The sequence below is a fragment of the Xenopus laevis genome, chromosome 1L (genome assembly GCF_017654675.1).
Source record: "Xenopus laevis strain J_2021 chromosome 1L, Xenopus_laevis_v10.1, whole genome shotgun sequence".
Lineage (NCBI taxonomy): Eukaryota > Metazoa > Chordata > Amphibia > Anura > Pipidae > Xenopus > Xenopus laevis.
In genome coordinates, this window is record NC_054371.1 from 207,319,317 (window position 1) to 207,341,349 (window position 22,033).

At 40.4% G+C, this 22,033-nt stretch overlaps 1 protein-coding gene across 3 annotated transcripts in view; it reads left to right on the plus strand.

The window, feature by feature from the left end:
* The window catches only part of LOC108718232 (cAMP-specific 3',5'-cyclic phosphodiesterase 4D), a 143,179-nt gene that overhangs the window by 100,414 nt on the left and 20,732 nt on the right, over nucleotides 1–22,033 (plus strand). Inside the window, exon 1 of one of the 3 annotated variants that reach the window (XM_041569247.1) lies at nucleotides 19,668–20,070. The exons of the other annotated variants lie outside the window; for them this stretch is intronic. Coding sequence (XP_041425181.1) covers nucleotides 20,023–20,070 — 48 coding nt within the window. The 5' untranslated portion in view covers nucleotides 19,668–20,022. Of the gene's footprint in view, nucleotides 1–19,667; nucleotides 20,071–22,033 lie in introns of those variants that run through there. 3 annotated transcript variants of the gene reach the window in all.

The window sequence follows — 22,033 nt, forward strand, 5'->3', positions numbered from 1 at the left end:
GTGCCTTGTACTTGATCCCAACTAAGATATAAATAATCCTTGTTGGAAGCTAAACCAGCCTATTGGGTTTATTTAATGTTTACATGCTTTTCTAGTAGACTTAAGGTATGAAGATCCAAATGACGGAATGATCCATTATCTGGAAAAATGCAGGTCCCGAGCATTCTGCATAACAGGTCCCATACCTGTATAATTATCTGTATAAATAGAGTGACATGAGGAGACATCTGATTCTAATGTCTAGAGAATGTTTGCTGCATCTGTCTGGGTTCTAACCGGCCCCTGGGCTACAATTGTGACATTCCTGTTGTTTGATATAAAAGATAAATGCATGGCACATTATTGCCACATTATTCGGCACTTGTGACCTGCAAACAAGGTATTTCTCTAGTTCACAAAGTGGTGCAGCAACACTAAAGGCATTTGGCAGTGGCTTAAAAGCTGTCATATTACATTTGCCGTACATATATCCCACAGGGGCTGTAATTACAGTATGTGATAAAGGAGCTTACATAATCACTAACAATGCACTTAATCATGTCTAGGTGACATAACAATGTAATTGGTTTTGTAACCTACTGTGAACCTTCCAGGAACATTTAAGGTGAGAGGGGAGGGAATTGAGTTGGGCGTGAGCCCTGATGCATTATGGGGCTTAAGGGCAGTTTGTCCGATTTTAAAATGACTTCGAAATTCTCATCGAAGGTAAATGATGTCTAAGATTTAAAAATTTCACTTTTCGTTAAAAAGGAATTTTGTTTGCGTTTGTGTAAAAGTGGAGTTTCCAAATGCCCCTGCTGTAACAACACGAGACACACTGCTGTTTCCCCTTTTAAAATGTGGGATTCTTTTGATGATTCTGACATTTCCAGATTATTTACCTGATTTTATCGTGGCCAGGAACCCCTTTTTTTTGGCAGGTCATGATTGTTTTTATTGTGAGCAGTCATGTCGGCACATGCACATTTTGTGGGAGTAACACTGATGTATCCCACAACAGTAGCACCTGCTGCAATTAGTGGTGCCACCTGGCCGCTATTTTACCGGCCTGGCCGTTAAAAATGATGGTTGATCCCAATGTTATTAATTATTTTCACCAGTTTGGAAATTTTCGGTGAAGGCAAATGAGTCAGATTCACCCACCACTTCTAGACATTATAATCATATAATCTAGTTATATAGACCAATTAGCCTTATACTGTAAGTCCTATGCTTCCACAACTGAAGGTTTCACATTATTGCACTAGAACCCTGGGTGGTACACCTTTAAAGGGATACTGTCATGGGGAAAAAATTTTTTTCTAAATGAATCAGTTAATAGTGCTGCTCCAGCAGAATTCTGCACTGAAATCCATTTCTCAAAAGAGCAAACAGATTTTTTTTATATTCAATTTTGAAATCTGACATGGGGCTAGACATTTTGTCAATTTCCCAGCTGCCCCAAGTCATGTGACTTGTGCTCTGATAAACTTCAATCACTCTTTACTGCTGTACTGCAAGTTGGAGTGATATTACCCCCTCCCTCCCCCCCCCCTCCCCAGCAGCCAAACAATGGGAAGGTAACCAGATAGCAGCTCCATAACACAAGATAACAGCTGCCTGGTAGATCTAAGAAAAACACTCTATAGTAAAAACCCATGTCTCACTGAGACACATTCAGTTACATTGAGAAGGAAAAACAGCAGCCTGCCAGAAAGCATTTCTCTCCTAAAGTGCAGGCACAAGTCACATGACCAGGGGCAGCTGGGAAATTGACAAAATGTCTAGCCCCATGTCAGATTTCAAAATTGAATATAAAAAAATCTGTTTGCTTTTTTGAGAAATGGATTTCAGTGCAGAATTCTGCTGGAGCAGCACTATTAACTGATGTGTTTTGAAAAAAACATGTTTTCCGATGACAGTATCCCTTTAATAGGGAAAAATTATAAATATATAGGACAGCCGGTATTTTTTTCCGGAAAAGGTGGCAACCCTAGCTGTAATTTGCACCCTAGTTTAAATACCTCCGCCATTGAAAAGCCTAGAAGTGTCACGTATATTTGCCTTGCCTGATATGATGCAGAACTATGTATTTATTGCTCTCATATAGGGCAACACCTTTGTTAATTGAAATGATTCGTATACAGTTCTGTACCTAACCCTGTCATTTGCATTTGAAATAATTAGAAGCTGAGGACATAATGGAATTCTCTGTGTATTCAAACCTTCTGTGTGATGTCACACACAGGGGTCTTATGTTGCCGTTCTACATAGCTGCATACTCTCCCTAATTTCCAAAGATGGGTCCTATTTTTTGGAGTCACCTTTCTAGAGAACTGTCCCAGCTTTCTAAATGTAACCAATGGCACCAATTGCTAAAAAAAAAGGGGATTCAAAAGAATGATTATATATATATATATGTACTGCAAAAGCAACCAATCAGACGTTTGCTTTATTTTATCCTGTGGAGATTTACTGATCAAAGATAACTTGTCATGTCATAAGAATTCCCCCCCCCCTGCAATTTAGGGTTAGATTTTAGGGACCATCCTTGCAGCTTATCTATGGTGAGGAGCAGTGATTGTGTTGAATTTATTCATAGAGTTATAACTTAATATGACCAGACCAATGAAAAAGCAGTCATTTTCCAGACCCTTTTTCCAGAAAGCTCAGAATTACAGGAAGGCCATCTCCCATAGAGTCAATTTTAAGCAAATAATTCCATTTTTAAACATGATTTCCTTTTTCTCTGTAAAAAAAAAAACAGTACCTTGTACTTGTCCTAAGATATAATTGATCCGCATTGGAGGCAGAAAAATCCTATTGGGTTTATTCAATGTTTAAATGATTTTTAGCAGATGATCCAAGTTACAGAAAGACCCTTTATTCAGGATACCCCAGGTCGTGAGCATTCTGGATCATAGATCCTACACCTGTAGTTTGTCAAATACATGAACCCCCCGCCATCATTCATTCGGAATCTCTGTCCCTATGTTCTTCGAAGCAGGCTCCCATTATGGCACATTATTATACATGAGTTCATATGAATGCTATCATAAGTGATATGGCAAGCTCCTCACACAAGACAATATTTGATGCTTTTTAGTATATCCCTAGGGGGCCCCAAATAATGTATTTTTTCAGCCCGCCACATGGTTTTCGATAAATATTTAGAAGCACAGACTATCTGATCATGGGAGTATTTTTAGCTTGCCTTAGGATGTGGGCCCCCCCCCAAACCCATTCTAGCCCGACTTTGAAATTGTGAACAATAAGCAATAAAGTGTTGTAAATATGAAATATATATATATATATATATATATATATATATATATATATATATATATATATATATATATATATATATATATATATATATATATATATATATATATATATAGCTGTATCGCATTCCACCCCCTTATGGCTGACTTGGATCTTGCACCGTATCATCTTTTCCTTATTTGCTGCTCTAATATTGAGCCCTCAATTTGTAAACAAACCCTTGAGACATTGGCATTCATAGCAGCAGGCATCATCGTGATTCCTTGTGATGCCTTGTTGTTGGTGGGTGCAGAGTGAGCATGCTCTCCCAGCTCAGTCACACGTTCCCTACTGCATGCTGATAAGCTCAGTGCCGCCTGCTGCTGCCCCTTCTCATTATTGGCCAATGGCATGCCGTGCTGATACGGGGGCCCATAATAAGCAGCACGTAGACCTCTCATAAACAAATGAGGGAAGAATGTTCAGGCCTGACGGAGGGATGTGTCCATAGCAACAAGGACAGAAGAGGTTGCCATTTTGGAATGGATGCAGTGTGTATGGCTTAGCCACAGAAAAGGCTGATTTGCTGGCCAGAATTCAGATTTCTCAGCCCTACTCTTTCCTTCTTCCTTTGCATATCAATGTGCTTTCTTTTGTTTCCTACATTTAATAAAAAAAAGGGCTGTGTGCTGAGTTTGAGGCTCCTTTTGTGTATAGGCAGCATAGGACCTGTATAGGGATTATCTGCCTTCTAACATGAGTTTCTATCTCATGCACAATAAAAGTTTTGTGGCTCAGTCAGTCGGACCGAGGTAAGAAACCGTATTTTGCTCCGTGTGCTTTTTTTTTTGTTTTCATATAAGTGTTTTTCGAAGCAAGAACTATTGCCAACCAGAGCATGTGGCTGTACTGTGGAGGAATTCTGGGAATTGTAGTTCCAAGCACCAGGATAGATTCCTATAAGCGTTGTGAGATTTCCCAAATGGTGGTATGGTGTTTGCTCATTGTATTTGTTGTTTGCCGTCATGTGAAATGACCTGTTCTGGGATTGTTGTAGCTTTATCTAATCTAGACATTTTTTTTGATTTTTGGGATCTTTTTTTTTCCTTTAAGGAAAACCAAAGCCTAAAATATAATCTGGCTCAAAATGCTGGCATTGGCTGGCAGTGTCACCCACTGTAACCGGCAGCACTTATTTGTAAGTTTCCCTCCCATTTAGATTGTAAGCTCTTTACAACAATGTCCTCATTTTCTTGTCTCTTTGACACTAAGCTGTTACTCTTTATTGTAACTGTACTTTGTATGTATTTGTATTTAATATTGTTATGACCCCTGTTTGTTCTATGAATTAATTGTTCTGCTGTACAGTGCTGCATACATAAGTAGCGCTATATAAAGAAAAATATACATATGTACTGTAGAAGGCCAGATATTTGGCAGCCCTATAACAGATATGATCCAGCCTTCAAAGTTTTCCACAGCAGCTCTCCATCTTGGATCTTGTTAGGCCATCTTTTGTGTGACGATAACTCTGCACATGCTCAGTGTGCTTTGGGCAGTTGCTGAGAAGAATAGCTTAGGGCTCGTCGGAAATTGTAGAAACATTAGTGGAAAGTAAGGTTATATCTGTAATATTATTTGATGCTACAGGACTGATTATTAATTAATTTGTATGCAAAATGCACTGGTGTCTAGGCTGCCATTTAATGTGAATCTGAAATAATTGCAAATCAAATTTGTAGCACAGACTTTTTTTGGGGAATTTCAATGGCACTGATTTGGGCTTGGGCTGGTACAGACACCAAGAACATAAAGAGAACCAATTGTAGCTGATTTTTTTCACGAACTTTAGTTCTCCTTTAATCAAACAATGGTTTAACAGTGCAGAGCAGTGATAGGTGAACCGGGTTTCCCAGGTTTCACTGGTGAAAACACCAATAGACTCCAGTGTACTGTGCACTGTAAAAGTCACTGCATAAAAAGTCACATAGTTTGGAGAATGCAGATTTTTTAGAGACACAAAATGGGACAGATTTGCCCATCAATATGAGGGTAATGTAACAAAAGGCACAGTGTTTGCTTTAGCTTTAGTAACCTGGTAGGATGTGTTGGTCACCTCTTGAGAAGCAAACAGCTGATTGGTTGCTATGGGTTCCTAGACCCTTTTTAATTGCATTTCCTAAAATGTGTTTCCAGTTTAGATATGGTTTTAGTGACGTTTGTCAGTAAAGGTACAACACTGATTTCTCATATAAATAAATATGTCCCAGGTATACAAGTGAAAGCAGTAATGTTCTTTCAATAGCCCCTGGTTAACATTGCTTGCTGCCCCAGCTAGTGAAGGGTTACTTTTACTTATATTTTGTTTAACAGCATTGGGGTAAATCTGTGGGGTTGATGCCCAGTTAGGAGAAGGGACAAGGAGGAATCAGGAATGTTATAAAATAGCACATCTGCTGTTGCTATAACAACCTGTCAGCACGCAGTGCACCCTATCTTGTTGTCGAGAAACATTGCATCTTGGCAGCTTCAGTGCCAAAACATGATTGGCAGGTCTCTGCTGTTCCTTCAAACACAGCTCAAGCACACAAACTTAATATGAGATTTTAGGGGGTTGTTTAATAAACCTCGTTATATTTTCTGGTCAAGGTTTTTTGGGCAAAAACTAGAATTTGTATAGGAAAAAGAATACTCAAAATTTTCAAGATTTATTATACCTCGACCTGCAAAAAGGTCATATATATAAGTCAATAGGAGACAGGGCCACCATCAGAAAAAATGACGATTGGTGTTCAGTGGAACTTACCTTTAAAGGTCTTCTTCATTGTCCTCTTCTTCTGCTCCATTCAGCAGCTTTTGGGTCCTTTCAGCAGCTTTCGGGCTCATTCCGACGGCTTTCAGCAGATTTCGGCGGCAGCTTTCAGATCCGTTCTACTGATTCTGGCGACAGCAGCGGGATTCATCTCTCTTTGCGAAGCAAGGGGGCGAATCCAGGAAGTGCAGCACGGCCGAGCACCCCTTCAAGCTTAAAAACCAGCCAGGCCTGGTACAGCTGTACCCGCTGTTCCCCGTGATGGTGACCCTAATGGGAGATGACTTTTTTACAATTTGAAGATATTGTGATCTGCGCTAGGTTTCGTTGGCTAATCTGAAAAATTCTGTGTTTTCAGGCAATAACCTGAGCGATTTGGGCGTCAAATCGCAAAAAATTGGCATAATTCGGGTTTTTTTCCGTCCTGTCTTTTTCGAGTTATTTTATTTTATTTATAAATAAAATACAATCATGGATGGGAGTTTGGTCATGCTCGGTTTACTAAAAATACGAAATAAATTAGAGTTTTAGTAAATAACCCCCTTAGTATGTTATAGAATGGGCAGTTCTAATCAACTTTTCAATTAGTCTTCATTATTTATTTTTTATAGAACTATTTTCCTTCTTCTTCTGACTCGAAGGTGAACAACCCTTTTCAATTTTGCAGCCTCTAGGTACCAGCAGTAAAAGAGTTATGTACCATTTGTGTACATGCCTGCCTATATGCTTTGAAGTTTAAACTTCTTCAAAAATTCAAATTTGAATTCTAAGCAACTTTCCAATATACATTCATTATTTTACATGTTTATTGGTTTTAATGTTTTTGGAAACATGTTTGCTGTTGAAAGCAGTATCTGTCCTTTGCCCTGGCGGTTCTGCCTATGAAAGCAAAGTAGCAGAAGCCAGCTGATTAACTTGTGATGAAACATGTCAGGCTGATTCAAGAGACAGAACCTGCAGTGCAGGAAGAAACAAAACAAACATTCCTATCCATAGTAAATACATTTGCAAATAACTTTAAAACTGATGAAAATGTGTAACGAATGCATATTGGGGAAAGTTAAGAACGATGCTTTCTTCTATTAGGCAACATTTAATTTGTGGGTTTTACATGTTGATTAATGCTTTCCGTGGTATAAATGGAAGTTGTCGAGCATCAATGGATGCTACTCCACGTACTCAACTGGGAGGCTGCAGATTTGAGCAGGCTCAGCTTTTTGAGGATGCCAATTGGCTGCACTAGGGAGTTGTGCCATCAGTATCATGAACAGTTGAACTAAATGATGCAAACACTGATTTCCTAATATATTTGGAGACGGAATGTCCCATACATACAGTCCTTCCGTGACTGCCCAATACCCATGGGAGACCTGGAGCAGTAAAACTTGTATAACAATGTTCTGAGGATTGATGTAAACACTAAAACATTCACCCAATTTTAAAGGGGTGTTTCACCTTTAAGTTAACCTTTAGTATGTTATATACTATGTTATATGCCATATACTGCTTCAACTGCACTCACTACAGAACTAGATTTGGCCTTTGTTTCCAAAGACTGTAAATTGTTTAATGAATGCTCAGGCAATGACAGGGCCAAGTTTGTTAAAGGTTTTTCACGAGTCGCATCTTGACGTGGCTACAAGAATCTGCATGGTTCCTTCCCCTGCATGGGAGTCTGTGTGGCCAGAGTTTCATGCCATCTCTGAATGTTTTCCCAGAGTGAATACCAGGCCAAGATAAAAGTTGCACGGGGCTGGAGCAACAAGCCTGTGCTAAGTATGTGCCTTTGAAATGCTGATATCCAGTGTGGGTGATTGATACGAGCTTGCTATGGCATGCATGTCCTCGGCTTGTTTGTGTTGGTCTTAGTCAGGTTACCAGGCTGCTCATGGGGTGCTACTATTTACATCAACGCCAGCGTTTAAGCTGAGCTGAGGTTAAGCTGAGGTCTATGACGGCAGAATATAAGGATGGAATCCCAACTATTATAATATTAGGAGTGCACTGTAATCAATGTTGTGTGTTCCTTACACCTCCACGTAGTTGCATTAAGTACCATTGTGTCAGTACAGAACTATACACAAATGCACCTGTGGATGCCGCAGAACCCTGGAACATGCACCTCCCTGAATGTTGTTGTAATTTAAGGGTTTCCATCAATAGGCATAGCAGTTTTACACTGTTCACCTTCCAACAGTTCAGTTCAGTTGGTTTCAGATAGTTTACCAGAAATGTTTCCAATTACCTTCTATTTTCTGTGTGTGACTAATACTAAGGTGTAAAGTGTCATTATTTAACCTTCTCAAGCAACTTTGTGAAGGGGGGGGTCGCTGACCCTGTAAACTGATCTAAATTGATACATTTACTTAGAATCCCTGAGTTTCATTACAGGCAGCTGTTAGAATTGATACAATAGTTGCTAATGCCCCAGAGATACTGCTGAGAAATGTATCAACTAAATGTTGCAAAATTGTAACAGTTTAGAGTCTACGCCTGAATTTACTGAGCTGCCAGATGGAAACACCTTCAATTCATTCAACTTTAAACCTAGATTTTGGAAAAACAGTAAAAAAATTAAAAAAATGGAAAGTAATTGGAAAAATGTCTGAACTATCTGAAACCAACTGAACTGAAAAAAGTGTTGTAAGGTGAATACCCTCTTTAAATATAATTTTAATGCCAAGAGCTGGATGTGGCACAACCCCACTCGGGAAAAAATTAGCTACAACTTGCACCCATCTTGCAATCACACACATGCACGGTTGCATACACATCGGGCCCAACTCCCTTGTGGCCAATATATGATTCTATTCTGGAAAATGCTGCATTGTGGGTAAAATCATGGCCAGAGGCTTGGGTCAAATGTAGTAATGAAACCATTGTAACACTTGAGAAAGAGCCCACAGCTCGAAACATGTCGTGTTAATAAAGAAAGTAGCAGCACAGTTCCTGCGTTGGAATATCCATTCCCGATTTCATTATGTGTTATTGCAACTTTACTTTATTTAAGGACATAACGTTTGGGAACTGGATATCAGATTTTTCAAGATATACCACAACCTGGTCCACCAATTCCAGTATTATTAGTAATGAAACCATTGTTTTGCCTGCAGTGCAAAATTAAGCCTCCATTGGAGAGGCATAGGATGGACACTTGGGATAGGATTTGGGGAGAGTGCCTTTTTCTAGCTTGAAGGTCATTTAGGGTGGGATTTGGGGTGAATATGTATTTTCTGCCCTAGTTATTCTTGGAACTGTGGCTAAATACGTGATACATCAGGGATTTCCTATATATGTATTCATGTTATTCGCTAAGGGGGCCCTGATCCAAAGTTGGACCTCAAATGAGGGTTTGAATCAAAAAAGTCTGACATCCATGTGCCTACCCCACGGAGTAGGAGACAGGATCTGCTCTGATACTTACTGATATCTGGTAACATTTCTATGGCTCCTAAATATCTTCCCTAATGGAACGAAGTATCCAATCAGCAGCTACATCGGGTCAGTGGGTGACCTTGGAAACCCTGTTTGTTGAAACCCCACGGTTCTCAAGCCACAGGAATGCTTGTGTAATGAAACTCTAGCTGTTGGCATTTGAAACGAGCCCAGTGAAGGGCAGTGGATAGCGGTGAGCCTGTAGGAAACTGAAAGTGTATCCTAGTGTCCCACATTGACAGGACAACTCCCTGGGCACATACTTGCATACAAGGGCTGGTCGAGTTCACTGCTCTGCCCCATCTGATGATGTTCCTCACATGTTTGAAATGTCTCAGGAACCTTTGGGCTTTTTACAAGACATCATATACCCTCTGTGCATAGCTAGCATTATAGAGCTGCCTGGCTCCTTGTCCTAATGTAGAGAACATTCACTGCTCCTTAGGGATAACAAATTGAATTCCTCTAGACTTTTAAAGGGAATGTCAACCCAAGAAAATGTTATTTGCCTTCTAAAAGAAAACATAATTCTAAGCAACTTTGCAATATACATTAATTACACCTTTTCTATTGGTTTTAAGTTATTTGTATAGGTATTGCTATTGAAATCAGTGTTTGTCCTTTTCTATTCTCTGTCCTGGTGGCTCAGACTGTTGATACAATGTAAGACAAGCAGCTCATTAACAGACCTGTCTCTGCTGGGGAACTAAGACTTTTACAACATTGTTTAAAAAATAACAACCAGGAGTTAAGTAAATGCTGCTCTCAATAGCAATTGTTTATACAAATAGAAAACAGTGAAAATTTTTAATAAATGTGTATTTGAAAGTTGCTTAGAATTATGATTTATTTTATTAGTTATTAGGCAAACTTTTATTTTGGGGTTGACTTTCCCTTTACGGCGGGGACTCGTTTTGAGGGAAGCATTTCTTGTGAATTATGTCAGTGTAAATCTTTTGGGATACCTATATTATATTAGTCATTTTTAGCAAATCTTAGGTTAATGATTGGTTATAGTTGAGCATTAGAGTTAACTAGTGAGCCCAAGATTCAGTGCACAATAGACTTGATGCACAAACACTTTTTTGGGTAACAGGTCTGTGCCTGGGAAGGAGAATACAGAACGGTACAGTGTATTAATGGCTTGGTGCTGAGGCTTTAAAGAGATACTGACACCAAAAATTAAACCTTATTTTTACATCTATCAGAACATTGTCTTAGTATCCTATTTATAATTTTGCCATAAAACTATTTTCCCAATGCTTTTTAATTAATTATCTGATCCCCATATTCCTTTATGAGGGGGGGCTACCATATTTGTGCAGCAATACATTAGCATTAGGATCTCTAACTGACCAGTTGAGAAGGGACAGTCAGGTTGACAAAACAGTCAGGTTTAGGAACTTTAAGTAACACTTACAAAAGCAGATCTATCAGCAAATAATGATCAACATGACCTATCGGTAACTTTTAATGTACATTAATATCTTGAAAAGTCGTTTTTTAGTGTCAGTATCACTTTAAGGTTTTGCGTAGTGATGCGTGTAACAGCATTATGCAATTCGTCTGGAGATTCCATCTGGTTACACTGATTATCCCTATGAGGTCATAATCTGGGGTTAGTTTTTGATGTACGTACTATAATGGTTATGTCATACGTTCATGTCTTATCACACTCATGGGCAATGTGCTTCAGCATTCTGGCAGGAGGACCAATAGAACAGATTTGGAGCTGGGGGGATTATGAAATGTAATGTCTGAGCTGCACTTTCTGTAGGGGAAGGTGAGATCAGGGATGGAGGGGGCAGGCTGGGCAGCGGCTGCAGGTAGAGCAGGTACAGGAAAGTATTTAATAGCTGTATAAGGGTCAGAAGGCTGGAAAGTCTATTGGGTATATTTATCAACCCATTTTTGTGCAAAGAATTACAAGTTTTATGTGCATGTTGCTGGCAGCAGGGCTGTGAAAGAAAACCCAGAAAATACCAGCACCCCTGCATTTCCTTGCCAAGACTACTCCGACACATAACTATCTTTAAAGGTGGAGAAACCAGTGCAAAGCAAGCCCACTTTATATCATATAGGGGCATATTTATGAAAAAGTGAAGTTAGAGATCGCCACAGTCCTCTGGAGTGAAAGTCCACCACTCTCCATTCATTTCTATGGGATTATTAAAGGTGTATTTATCAAAGGATGAACTTTCACTTTTACCCATTGATAAATACTTTTTTAAAAATCCCATAGAAATGAATGGAGAGTGGTGGAATTTCACTCTAGAGTTCTGTGGCGATCTCTAACTTCACTGTTTCATAAATATGCCCCTATATGATATAAAGTGGGTTGGCTTTGCACTGGCTTCTCCACCTTTAAAGATAGTTATGTGTCGGAGTAGTCTTGGCAAGGAAATGCAGGGGTGCTGGTATTTTCTGGGTTCTCTTTCACAGCCCTGCTGCCAGCAACATGCACATAAAACTTGTAATTCTTTGCACAAAAATGGGTTCTGCCATCATCATTATAACGCTTTTTCTCTGGTTAGGACAAAGGCTTATTGGGGGCAGTATTTGTAGGCCGTGGGAAATGAAAGAGCTGGTATTGCTGTCTGGGAAGGGCTGCTCCTGTGGGGTAGTGTGTATAGGAAGGGACTATCATTATAATTCAGGGTAGCCAGTAGCCACCCAGCCCGGATTTCACTGGTTGGTGTTCAAAGAACAATTTGCAGAACACATGGTTGCAGTGTTGTTTTAAAAACTGCTAATATCTTGTAAAATTTAAATGTGAATTATATATACACCTATTTATATAATTCAAAATATGTGTATGTAAATTAGAAAGGTGCTCTAATAGACATTATACATTAGGTTTAGGTTTAGGTTTCCTTTAAATGCAGTCACCTTTTAGGGAGAGCATCTCCAAGTCCAGGCTAGTTTCTCCTTCCCGTCAGTTGCAAGGAACAAATGAGTTGGGGGAATATGAAATACAAGTAGAAGAGGTGGTATATGCCCCTTAAAGGAACAGTAACACCAAAAAATGAAAATGTAATGTAAAATATCATGTATTGTAGCCCTGCACTGGTAAAACTGATGTGTTTCCTTTAGAAACACTACTATAGGTCATATAAACAAGCTGCTGTGTAGCAATGGCAGAAATTGAAAAAAGTCTATATGGCACAGGTTAAATAGTGGATAACAGATAACACCATTATGTTTTACAGAGTTTATCTGCTGTGTAACCTGAGCCTTTTCTCCATTGAATTACTGACCCCATTGCTACACAGCAGCTTATTTATATAAACAATAGTAGTTTTCTGAAGCAAACACAGCAGTTTTACCAGTGCAGGGCAACACTGCATTATATTTGTATTACTTTAAAACACATTAATTTTTTGATGTTGTTGTTCCTTTAATGCTGCACATAATCACCAGGTATTCGCCTCCCATTAGATATGAAATGGAACGCTCCTGTGACATGCCCATGGGGTACAGAAGAATAAAAATACTCAGCTCTAAGAAGCACGGTGCATATTTTTTGGCCCAAATACATTTCTTTGGTTATGGTAATTCTCTTTAAGAACACTAGAGGGCAGTGCATACCCAGTAGAAAGTTGTCTATTCTGTAATGTTAACACAGCACATTGGGATACACTTTTTCCTCTCCATGTAATATCTCCTGTTAAAGCTAGCATGGCTTGTAAGTAGCATGCTCAGTGTTTCCCTACACAAAAAAGAGCTGGCTGTCCAGCAGCTTGTTGCTCAGAGGATGCTGGGAAATGTAGTTCTGGAATAAGTTGCTTAGATCTGCAGTAAGCTGAAAGCTTTATATCAAATTTATATCAAATAATTTTTTTGTGCAAAGTGTGTAAGTTTGTGCATGCTTGATGGGCTGGACAGAATGGAATATGGTAGTAAGTATCTTCTGGCTAGCTGTACTGGGAGTTCTAGTTTAAGCTAAACGTTGTTCTAGCCTTGAGCATCTCTTTGCTGTGCTGAAGGGGGGGATTGGTTCTGTGGAGGAAAACTTTGCAACACAGCAGCTTTATGTGGTAATGACGCAACAGCATATTCCACTGTAATTGGGCCATTTCGATCCATTCTAATATTTGGCCCAAAGAACATGAATAAATGAATAGTGTTCTACCACCCAAGATTGCTAATCACCTGTCTTTATACTGTAACACACAATGGCTAAGAAATAACATTGCCTTTAAATACGATATGCCTTCATGCAGTGCCTGGAAGAATTGCCGCTCCCTCGCCGGCCTTTTATCTTGGGTAATGAGCATCATAGTAGCCATATAAGTATCTCATTTCAGTGCAGCTCCCAGCCCTCTCCTGCTTTTGTGTCTCTCTATAGAAACTGGGTCACAACTCTGTAAATCTCCCTAACACTCTCGTCGCTTATGGAGGCTTTTGGCTTTAAAATGTCAGCAGCTGAAATGGGTTAGTGGGTTATTTCATTGCAGATATACTGTACATATGTTGCCCATAGAGAAAATATGCAGTTGTTGCTTGTGTGGGTGGGAGCTGCCATAATGTTTGTCTCCGCTGAGGCATTTGCTGGGAAATAGGACAGCACAAGTGCTGCTTTTGTGACTCTTAACCCCATATGTAATATAAAGCACTAAGTTTGCCCATGAGCAGTAACCCATGGCAACCAATAAGATGCAGTAACCAATAAGATGTTTGCATTTAAACAGGTGGCTAGTAAATTCTATCTGCTGATTGGTTGCTATGGGTTACTGCTCCTAGGCAAATTTAGTGCCTTTTATTACATAACCCCATTAGAATTAGGGTTCTGGGACAGATCTACCTATTTGCCACTACTCTGCTGCACTGGTGCCACCCTCTCTGTCCACTTAGATCCATCCAGTAAAAGTCGATATTGCAAATAAATGTGTGGTTTTCTTTCTTGCTGAGTTTGCTCCTTTTTCTCCATAAAGTAAAAAAAACCGGAAAGCATATGGCAGCGCCAACTAATCTGAACAAATGCAAAAATAAACAGATTTAATCTCTCTGTGCGCCTTGGGATACGGCTCTGCTTGTTATTACTTTTTAAATTCATCTTTTCAACAGATGCAACAGGCCATTGCTTTCAGCTCATTGTACTTCTTTTAAATCCAGCAGAATCTGATCTGTGTACACATTGAGCCCTCTAGTGGTGACTTTATCTAAATTCTATGTACATACAGATTTAAGTGTTAGTAGCTCAGAGTACCAGAATATATAGAAAACAAACCAACTTGCTTTAATATGAACGTTGAAAGAATGATGACCAATTGTTTTCAACTTACTGATCCCTCAGCCTTGAGGCCCTACTCGTATTCTGTAACCTTTGATTGTACAGCATGTGCAACTTGCTAGCGCTGTATTAATAAATGATGATGATGATGATCTCATGAGCTTCACTCCCACTGTGTAGAACCAACCACTAGGGGGTCCTGCAGTGGGTGATTTATAGGTATGGAAAGGTTGCACTCACTGGAGAGAGCGAATTTTGGAATAAATACTATGAGACTTCCATATTTTACTGTTATGCACTGGGAAATGTAATTTCCTTTAGAGGGATGCATTCTGCACTGCTTGTCATTGTTATTGTTCCCAACCATTTATTATACGAGGGGGCCACGTAATCCTCTGGCTGCGCAGACTGTGTACTCTGCCAGTTCTCAGTGGGTAGATGGGAAGCCACAATAAACAGGGGAAAAATATATTATTCTAGCAGTGGAAATGTGCCTTATGCACGTGCATTGGATAGAGTAGGAGGCAGTCATTTGGCCTGGATGGGATGTGCGGCAGTGCGAGCGGCTGCTGTCAATACTCGCCTCTAGAAATAACACTGTTTTGTTTCCCAGTGCCACTTCATCAAGTGTTTGTGCTGCTTTTGGCACACATAAAACAGCCTTTAATGACAGTGAGATTACTAATAACACTGATTTTATTCTCAATGCCCCCCCTCTCTATGCAATGGCACTGGGGTTCTTCCCAGCTTTCCAATGAACTGCTGTCAGATTTTCAAAGGCCGCTAAAAATAGTGATTATAATAAAATAGCCCTTATATGTTGGCATGGTTGAACATTCACAAATGTATTGGCATTGTGGTTGTTTGGCACTGTCCTGTGTGGGCGCAGCAGTTAGCTTTGTAATATGTTCTATTCAGTTGTCTCCAAGATGATGAAGGTCCTTACCCACCTGCTGCTATGAGGGGTGTTGGGTGCCCAGGCCCTGTAGCCCATAAAGTGGGTTGTGTGGCACCATAGTCACAGCCCAGGAGTAGCACGGTCGGAACTAGGGACAGGCAGAGTAGGCACCCGCCTATGGCGAAATCATGGGGGGCACATTTTTAAAGGAAATTTGTTTTCTGAAACCTTGGTTTGCTTGGCCTTCAATAGTTTTTCAGTTTTATAAACCACCTGTTCCAACCCCCCTCTTGCCCGTGATTCGTACTGAGGGCAGAAGCACTCCCCACCTCCTTCTTGGCAGCTGCTGGCACAGGTACATATTTGTGGGCAATATATTGGCTGCTGCTTGCACAGGTAAACAAATGAGTAGGGGCAATATGATGGCTTTTTGGCTGCTGCTGGCACAGGTACATATTTGGGGGCAATATTGTGGCTTTTTTGGCTGCTGCTGGCACAGGTAGAGATTGGGGGCAATATGAGGGATTGACTGCTGCTGGCTCAGATATATATGGGGCAATTTGGTGGCTGCTGATACAGTTACACAGATGTTTGGGGCAATATGATGGATTTTTGGCTCATGCTGGCACAGGTACAAATTAGGGGCAATATGATTTTTTTGGCTGCCACTGGCATAGGTGCAGATTGGGGTTAACAATATGATTGTTGTTTTGGCTTATGCTGGCATAGGTACAGATTGGAAACTTGGAAGCAATCTGAGAGAATGACTTCCATTGGCACAGGTACATGGGGCAATAGGATAGGTGCTGGCACAGGTATAAGGAGCAATATGAATTTTAAGGTGGGAAATGGTAATACAGGACAGGGTGGGTGTGGGGCACTGAAGCCCATGCCTAGGGTTCCAAAATACCTTGGCCCGGCCGTGTTGGGTAGGAGCTCACAGTATTATAGAGATAAAGGAGAGACAGAGATAGAGGAAAGATAAATACGAGGGAAGAAGATCTTGTAGCATTGCAACATAATGTGTGACAACTGCTCCATTTAATGTGATCATTACAGGGACTGGGGGAGGCCTGATAGCCCTACTGTGACCTCACACAGAACATTGTGTACTGTTCTATAAGGCTTACACCATTTCATTAGCAATGACTCCACATTCTGGCTGTCACAGGGACTGGCAGTTGCGCAATGCAGCTTGATGCAACTGGTTTGTCATCCAACTCCATTCAGTTCTTAATGAAATTCTTATCATGTGTGACTGAACATGTGACTGGGGAGGAGAACCCAATGAGCATTATGCCCAGCTTGGTCACCCCTGAAAGGAAGGGGATCTTGTAACCCTACCATATGTGCTTAAATGGGAGACTGTAGTAGTTACATGGGCAACACAAATCTAATGTCCTTCCAGCCCTGCAAAGACTTCCCCTTGGTACCTGCTCATGCAGAGCTTTACCTACCAACCTTGAAACTAGAACGGTCACACCTCTGCAGGGGGCTGCTGTACTCAACATGCTGCAATTATAGATTGGTTTTGTTGTTGTTGTTGTTGTTGTTCTATTCTTGTTGCTGCTTGGGAGTGTTGCTCTAGCCCACATATACCGACTCTGAAATGGTGAAAATGAAATGATGATTTAGAGGGATGTAGAAGTGAGTGGTAACCCTCTGAGAACAATTCTAAATGTCAAACCCACAACTCCATTTCCAGGAACGTGTCAGAGAAGCACAATAAACAAGAGAATATACATTTATAATACACAATACACAAGCACATTATATCCTTATAATACACAATGAATATCCTGTAAATGATATCATTATAAACAGTGACTAGGGATGTCATCAATTATAAACGGTGACTAGTGATGTCATTTTTGTCACATGACTTGTGTATTATAATAAATGAAGTAACCCTTGTTGGAAAATAAGAGGATATTAGAAGTAACCTCGGAGTTCCATGACCTGTATAAAAACACTTGGTCTCCGGCCTCGTGTTTTTATATGGAACTCCTCGTGACTTTTAATATTTCTATATTTTACGAGAGGGGGTACTTTATTCACTAAATACTGGATATAAGTTATTAGTGTTGGTCATTTAGAAGTTGGTGCTTTTCTTTGTCCAAAAAAAATATAACCACTGGGGAAAGCAAGAAACCTCGGGGCAGTGATCGGCAGCATTTGGCACTGTCTGCGCTGGTGCATGCTGGGAGCTGTATTTTAACAACATCCTCAGTCACACTGTGTTTCTCCAGTGGGACTGGGACTTGAAGTTCAATCACAGTTGAAGAACTATGGTCATAGGATGTGTTTGTGCCACTCTCATGCTGAACGAATTATCCCTGCCTTAGAGGTTGTGTGCTCCCTTGGAAAAATCGCCTTTGTGGGTTCCAGCTGTCGCCAAAAGCTAACAGTTTTATTCCAGACAGCCTGCAAATAAAGGAAACCATCATTATTTAGTGCTGACCCTTCATCTTATAACATTTAATTGTATTTCCCGTATACACCAGCAGAACGTCTATCTATATATAATTAGGTAGAACGTTAGGTTTCCCTATGCTTCCTGGCATTAATTGGGTTAAGGGCTTTGCATCCCCGCTGCCTGTATTGCAGATGGGAGCTCCATGCTGTTATGCTTTTTCCTTCATCATGTTGTTTGTCACAAGCTTTGCTGGAGGCTGTCAGTCCGTGTGCAGAGCTCAGTGAGCCGTGTGCCAGGAATCTCGGTGGCTTCTCTTGGAGGTTCCCAAGCCAGCCATGGCATATAGGGCTGCAATATGTATTTATTATGGTTTGGCATTTCTGCTTAGTCATTTTCTGGATATTTTGGCAAATTATAAAATAATTTCTTGTTTAAAACCACGGTGTCGCTGCACGTTCCATGTATGGGGGTACAGAGCCGATGGACTTAACTGGGTCTATACCCTGCACCCTCCAACTTGTGTGCCCTTTCCCGCCTGTGCTTGGTTCCAACCATTCTGATTTATAGATAACATACCTGTATTTGTTTTTAGTGCTTGGGCCCCTGTGTTTGGTATGGGATCCGTTATCCGGAAACCATTTATCCAACAAGCTCTGAATTACAGGAAGGCTGTCTCCCATAGACTCCATTTTAATCAAATAATTCATATTTTTAAAAATTATTTCCTTTTTCTCTGTAATGCTAAAACAGTACCTTGTACTTGATCCCAACTAAGATACAAATAAGAATTTCTTATAGGAGGCAAAACCATCCTATTGGGTTTAATTATGATTTAAATACTCTTATAGTAGATTTACGGTAGGGAGATCCCTTATCTGGAAAACCCCTGGCCCCGTATATGTATTGGCTTATAAATAGACCTGCAGTTGCCCCTACATGAAGACGTTTCTTTACTGAACCAGTTCATACACAAAAATCAGCCATAGGGATATGGGCATCTTTGCTCATACCTACCATTCCCAGCATCCCCAGCAAAGAATACAGGGGTTCCTGGGAGTTGTAGTTGTTGAGTGCCAAAGAGGGGTAATGTTATAGTTTAATGCCAGCATCGAAATGCTGAAAAGTGCCATGTGAATGTGCGACTAAGTGGGGCACCCTGTCAGGGAAGATCTATTTTTATGCTGGGATATTTTCTAAGGCGTCTTCTGTTCTGAGCCAAGAACTCTTGCCGGCTGTGTTCCCTTTGTCCTTGCTCATACATATTCCATGCAAAACTTGTAAAATTACTGAAAATGTCTTTGACAGAAACAGCAGCCCCAGCCTGGCTCATCACTGGGCTTTAACACAATTAGCAAAAGAAATTTAAAGGGGGGAAAAGGGAGTGATCATAATCTTCTCTGATGCTGTAGGGATTCCATTACTGAATGTCATTTGCAAGAGAGAGAGAGAGAGAGAGTAACCCTGTTGTAAGGAGATTTACCACCTTCAGCCAATCAAAATTCTCTCTATAATTCAGCACATCTCCTGCTCTAGAGGATGCTCAGCCCCTGTGCTCATTGGCTCTCCTGGAAGGTTTATGGGAGGCCCTTGCGAGCTCTGCATGGTTTTCCTTGAAGGTCCCTATCGGGTGGCCGTGGGCACAGCAAGCCTTGTCAGCAGCTGAGCATTTTGCCATACATTATTCATCACAGCCTGGTGCACAGCAAAGATGCAGATTGTCAGCTCCAGATTTCTTGCTTCCGCTCCAGCGAGTACCTTGTTCATGATAATCCAGGACTGTCCCATCCCTCAGGATCTGTACAAATGGGATTCTTACCATCTGCTCGCAGCTCTTTGGGATTTGATTCCAGAATGCAGTATATACACCTAAACCTAATTTGTGTCCAGCTCACCCACGAGACCTAAAGGAAACCCGGTGACAAATCAAACCGTGTAATCATATCATTATTAACTGGCTGTTAGTGGAACAGAGAACTCTTTTCAAAATGCCTGAAGCCAATTACTTGCTCTCTGTGTCCTGGGGCTATATCAAGGTAAATATCAATGTATGTGTATTGGCTTGGTAGCTTGATTGCAACTCCTGGAGCTGGATAGGTCTGGACTTAAATGCCTTGGTGTATCTAAAGGTGCAATGTGATTTTAGGAACCTGAAAAGCATCAGAATACCTGGGCTATTATACATTGTAATTATAACGTGCTGTTAAATGGCTATTTTCTCAGTATATTAGCAGCTAAATGTACTGCCATCTAATTGCGGAATAAGCATTTGCAACATTAAATGAAGACCAACATATAGGGTGATTTGTGCAGTTCTTAAGAAGCCACTGGCTGGCAAGCTGTTTTGTTTATCTTTAGTCACCTGCGCCTCGTACATAATGTACTCGATGCTTCTTATATTGACTAGGGACCGTAGATGACGCTTGTTGATTAATGGATGTCAGACTCGCAAGCCCTCCCTGCTGCAATTGCCAGCTAGCTGAGGATGCTGGGAGATGTAGTTCCCATCAGCAAACATGCTGTTAAATAAAAACATTGGGCTATGCACCCAATGCATTCTTAGAATGCCAGGTTTGTGTTTGTGGCAGTTCAGGGTGGCATTTTTGGGCAGTTGAAGTTGCAGGCCCGTATTTGCTGTATAAAGAAAACAGCTGAAATTCAAAGCACAGAATCCCCCTAGGAATATCCACCCGCCTGATTGTGTCTTTGTTTTTATGTGTTCAGTGTTGAATATTAGGGAATTGGCCTTGGCCCTCGGCATTAAAGGATCCAAATGGGTGGCACCTCTCTTCCATATACTGAAAATGTAGCAATACACCCACATTTAACACTGTCCGTTATTTTTAGTATATTCAACAGAGATACCCATACTACAACCCCCCCTTACTTGTGGGGCCCCAACTCTTACTGTTCAGGGACCCCCTCTTCCTATCTGACTCTTGCATCATGTTATATTTGCCCACCAAGCCATAGAAACAAAGGAACCTTTGTGCAGGAACCATTGGCTTATCCATTAGAGCCCTATGAGCAGCATGTTTCAGCGGGAAAATCCATGTGCGTGTAAAGTCAATATATTGTGCAGTAAACAATGACGTTGTTTAGATATGATTCCAGCAAAACATTTGACATTTGTACCCAGAAGCTGTTAAAGAAATATCATGTACGTCAGGACTTTTATCATGTCTACTTGGCACCCTATAAGATGCACTTTAATCTCTTCCTTTATTGCACTTTTCAGTTCCTGCTTCACCTTTGTCCGTATTCCCTGCACCTTGGGGCACCTTTCCTTTTCAGCCGAGTATTAGTAGCAAAGAGAATACTATTTGGATGAGCTAATGCAAGCTTAAACAATGGGAAGAGCGTGCTCTCTCAGCCAGCACTCGCTTGCCATGTGCCCAGGCTTCTCTTCATTCATTTCCATTATTATTGTTATTATTATTGTATATCACACAGTAATTAAACTAGGGCACGTCTGTTGCTTATGGGTGCTGTTTGATTTAGGATTCATGTAAATCTGGGTCGGCAGGAGATTTTAGGGGAGATGAATTATATTTTCAGCTCCTGAATTCCCTTATACAGGTATGGGATCCATTATCCAGAAACCCGTTTTCCAGAAAGCTCCGAATTACAGAAAGGTTGTCTCCCGTAGACTCCATTTTATCCAAATATTCCAAGTTTTTAAAAATGATTTCCTTTTTCTCTGTATTAATAAACCAATCGTTGTACTTGATCCCAACTAAGATATCATGAATCCTCAGTGGAGGCAAAACCAGTCTAGTAGTTTAATTAATATTGAAATGATTTTTTTAGTAGACTTAAGGTATGAAGATCCAAATTTCGGAAAGACCCCTTATCCGGAAAGCCCCAGAGCATTCTGATAATATATAAATTATATTGTATAATTACTATACTTTATATACATATTTTAAATTATTACATACTGTATATTTTATGAGTTATTGAAGGGTATTTCCCCCCCCACCCAACCTCAAAGGAATC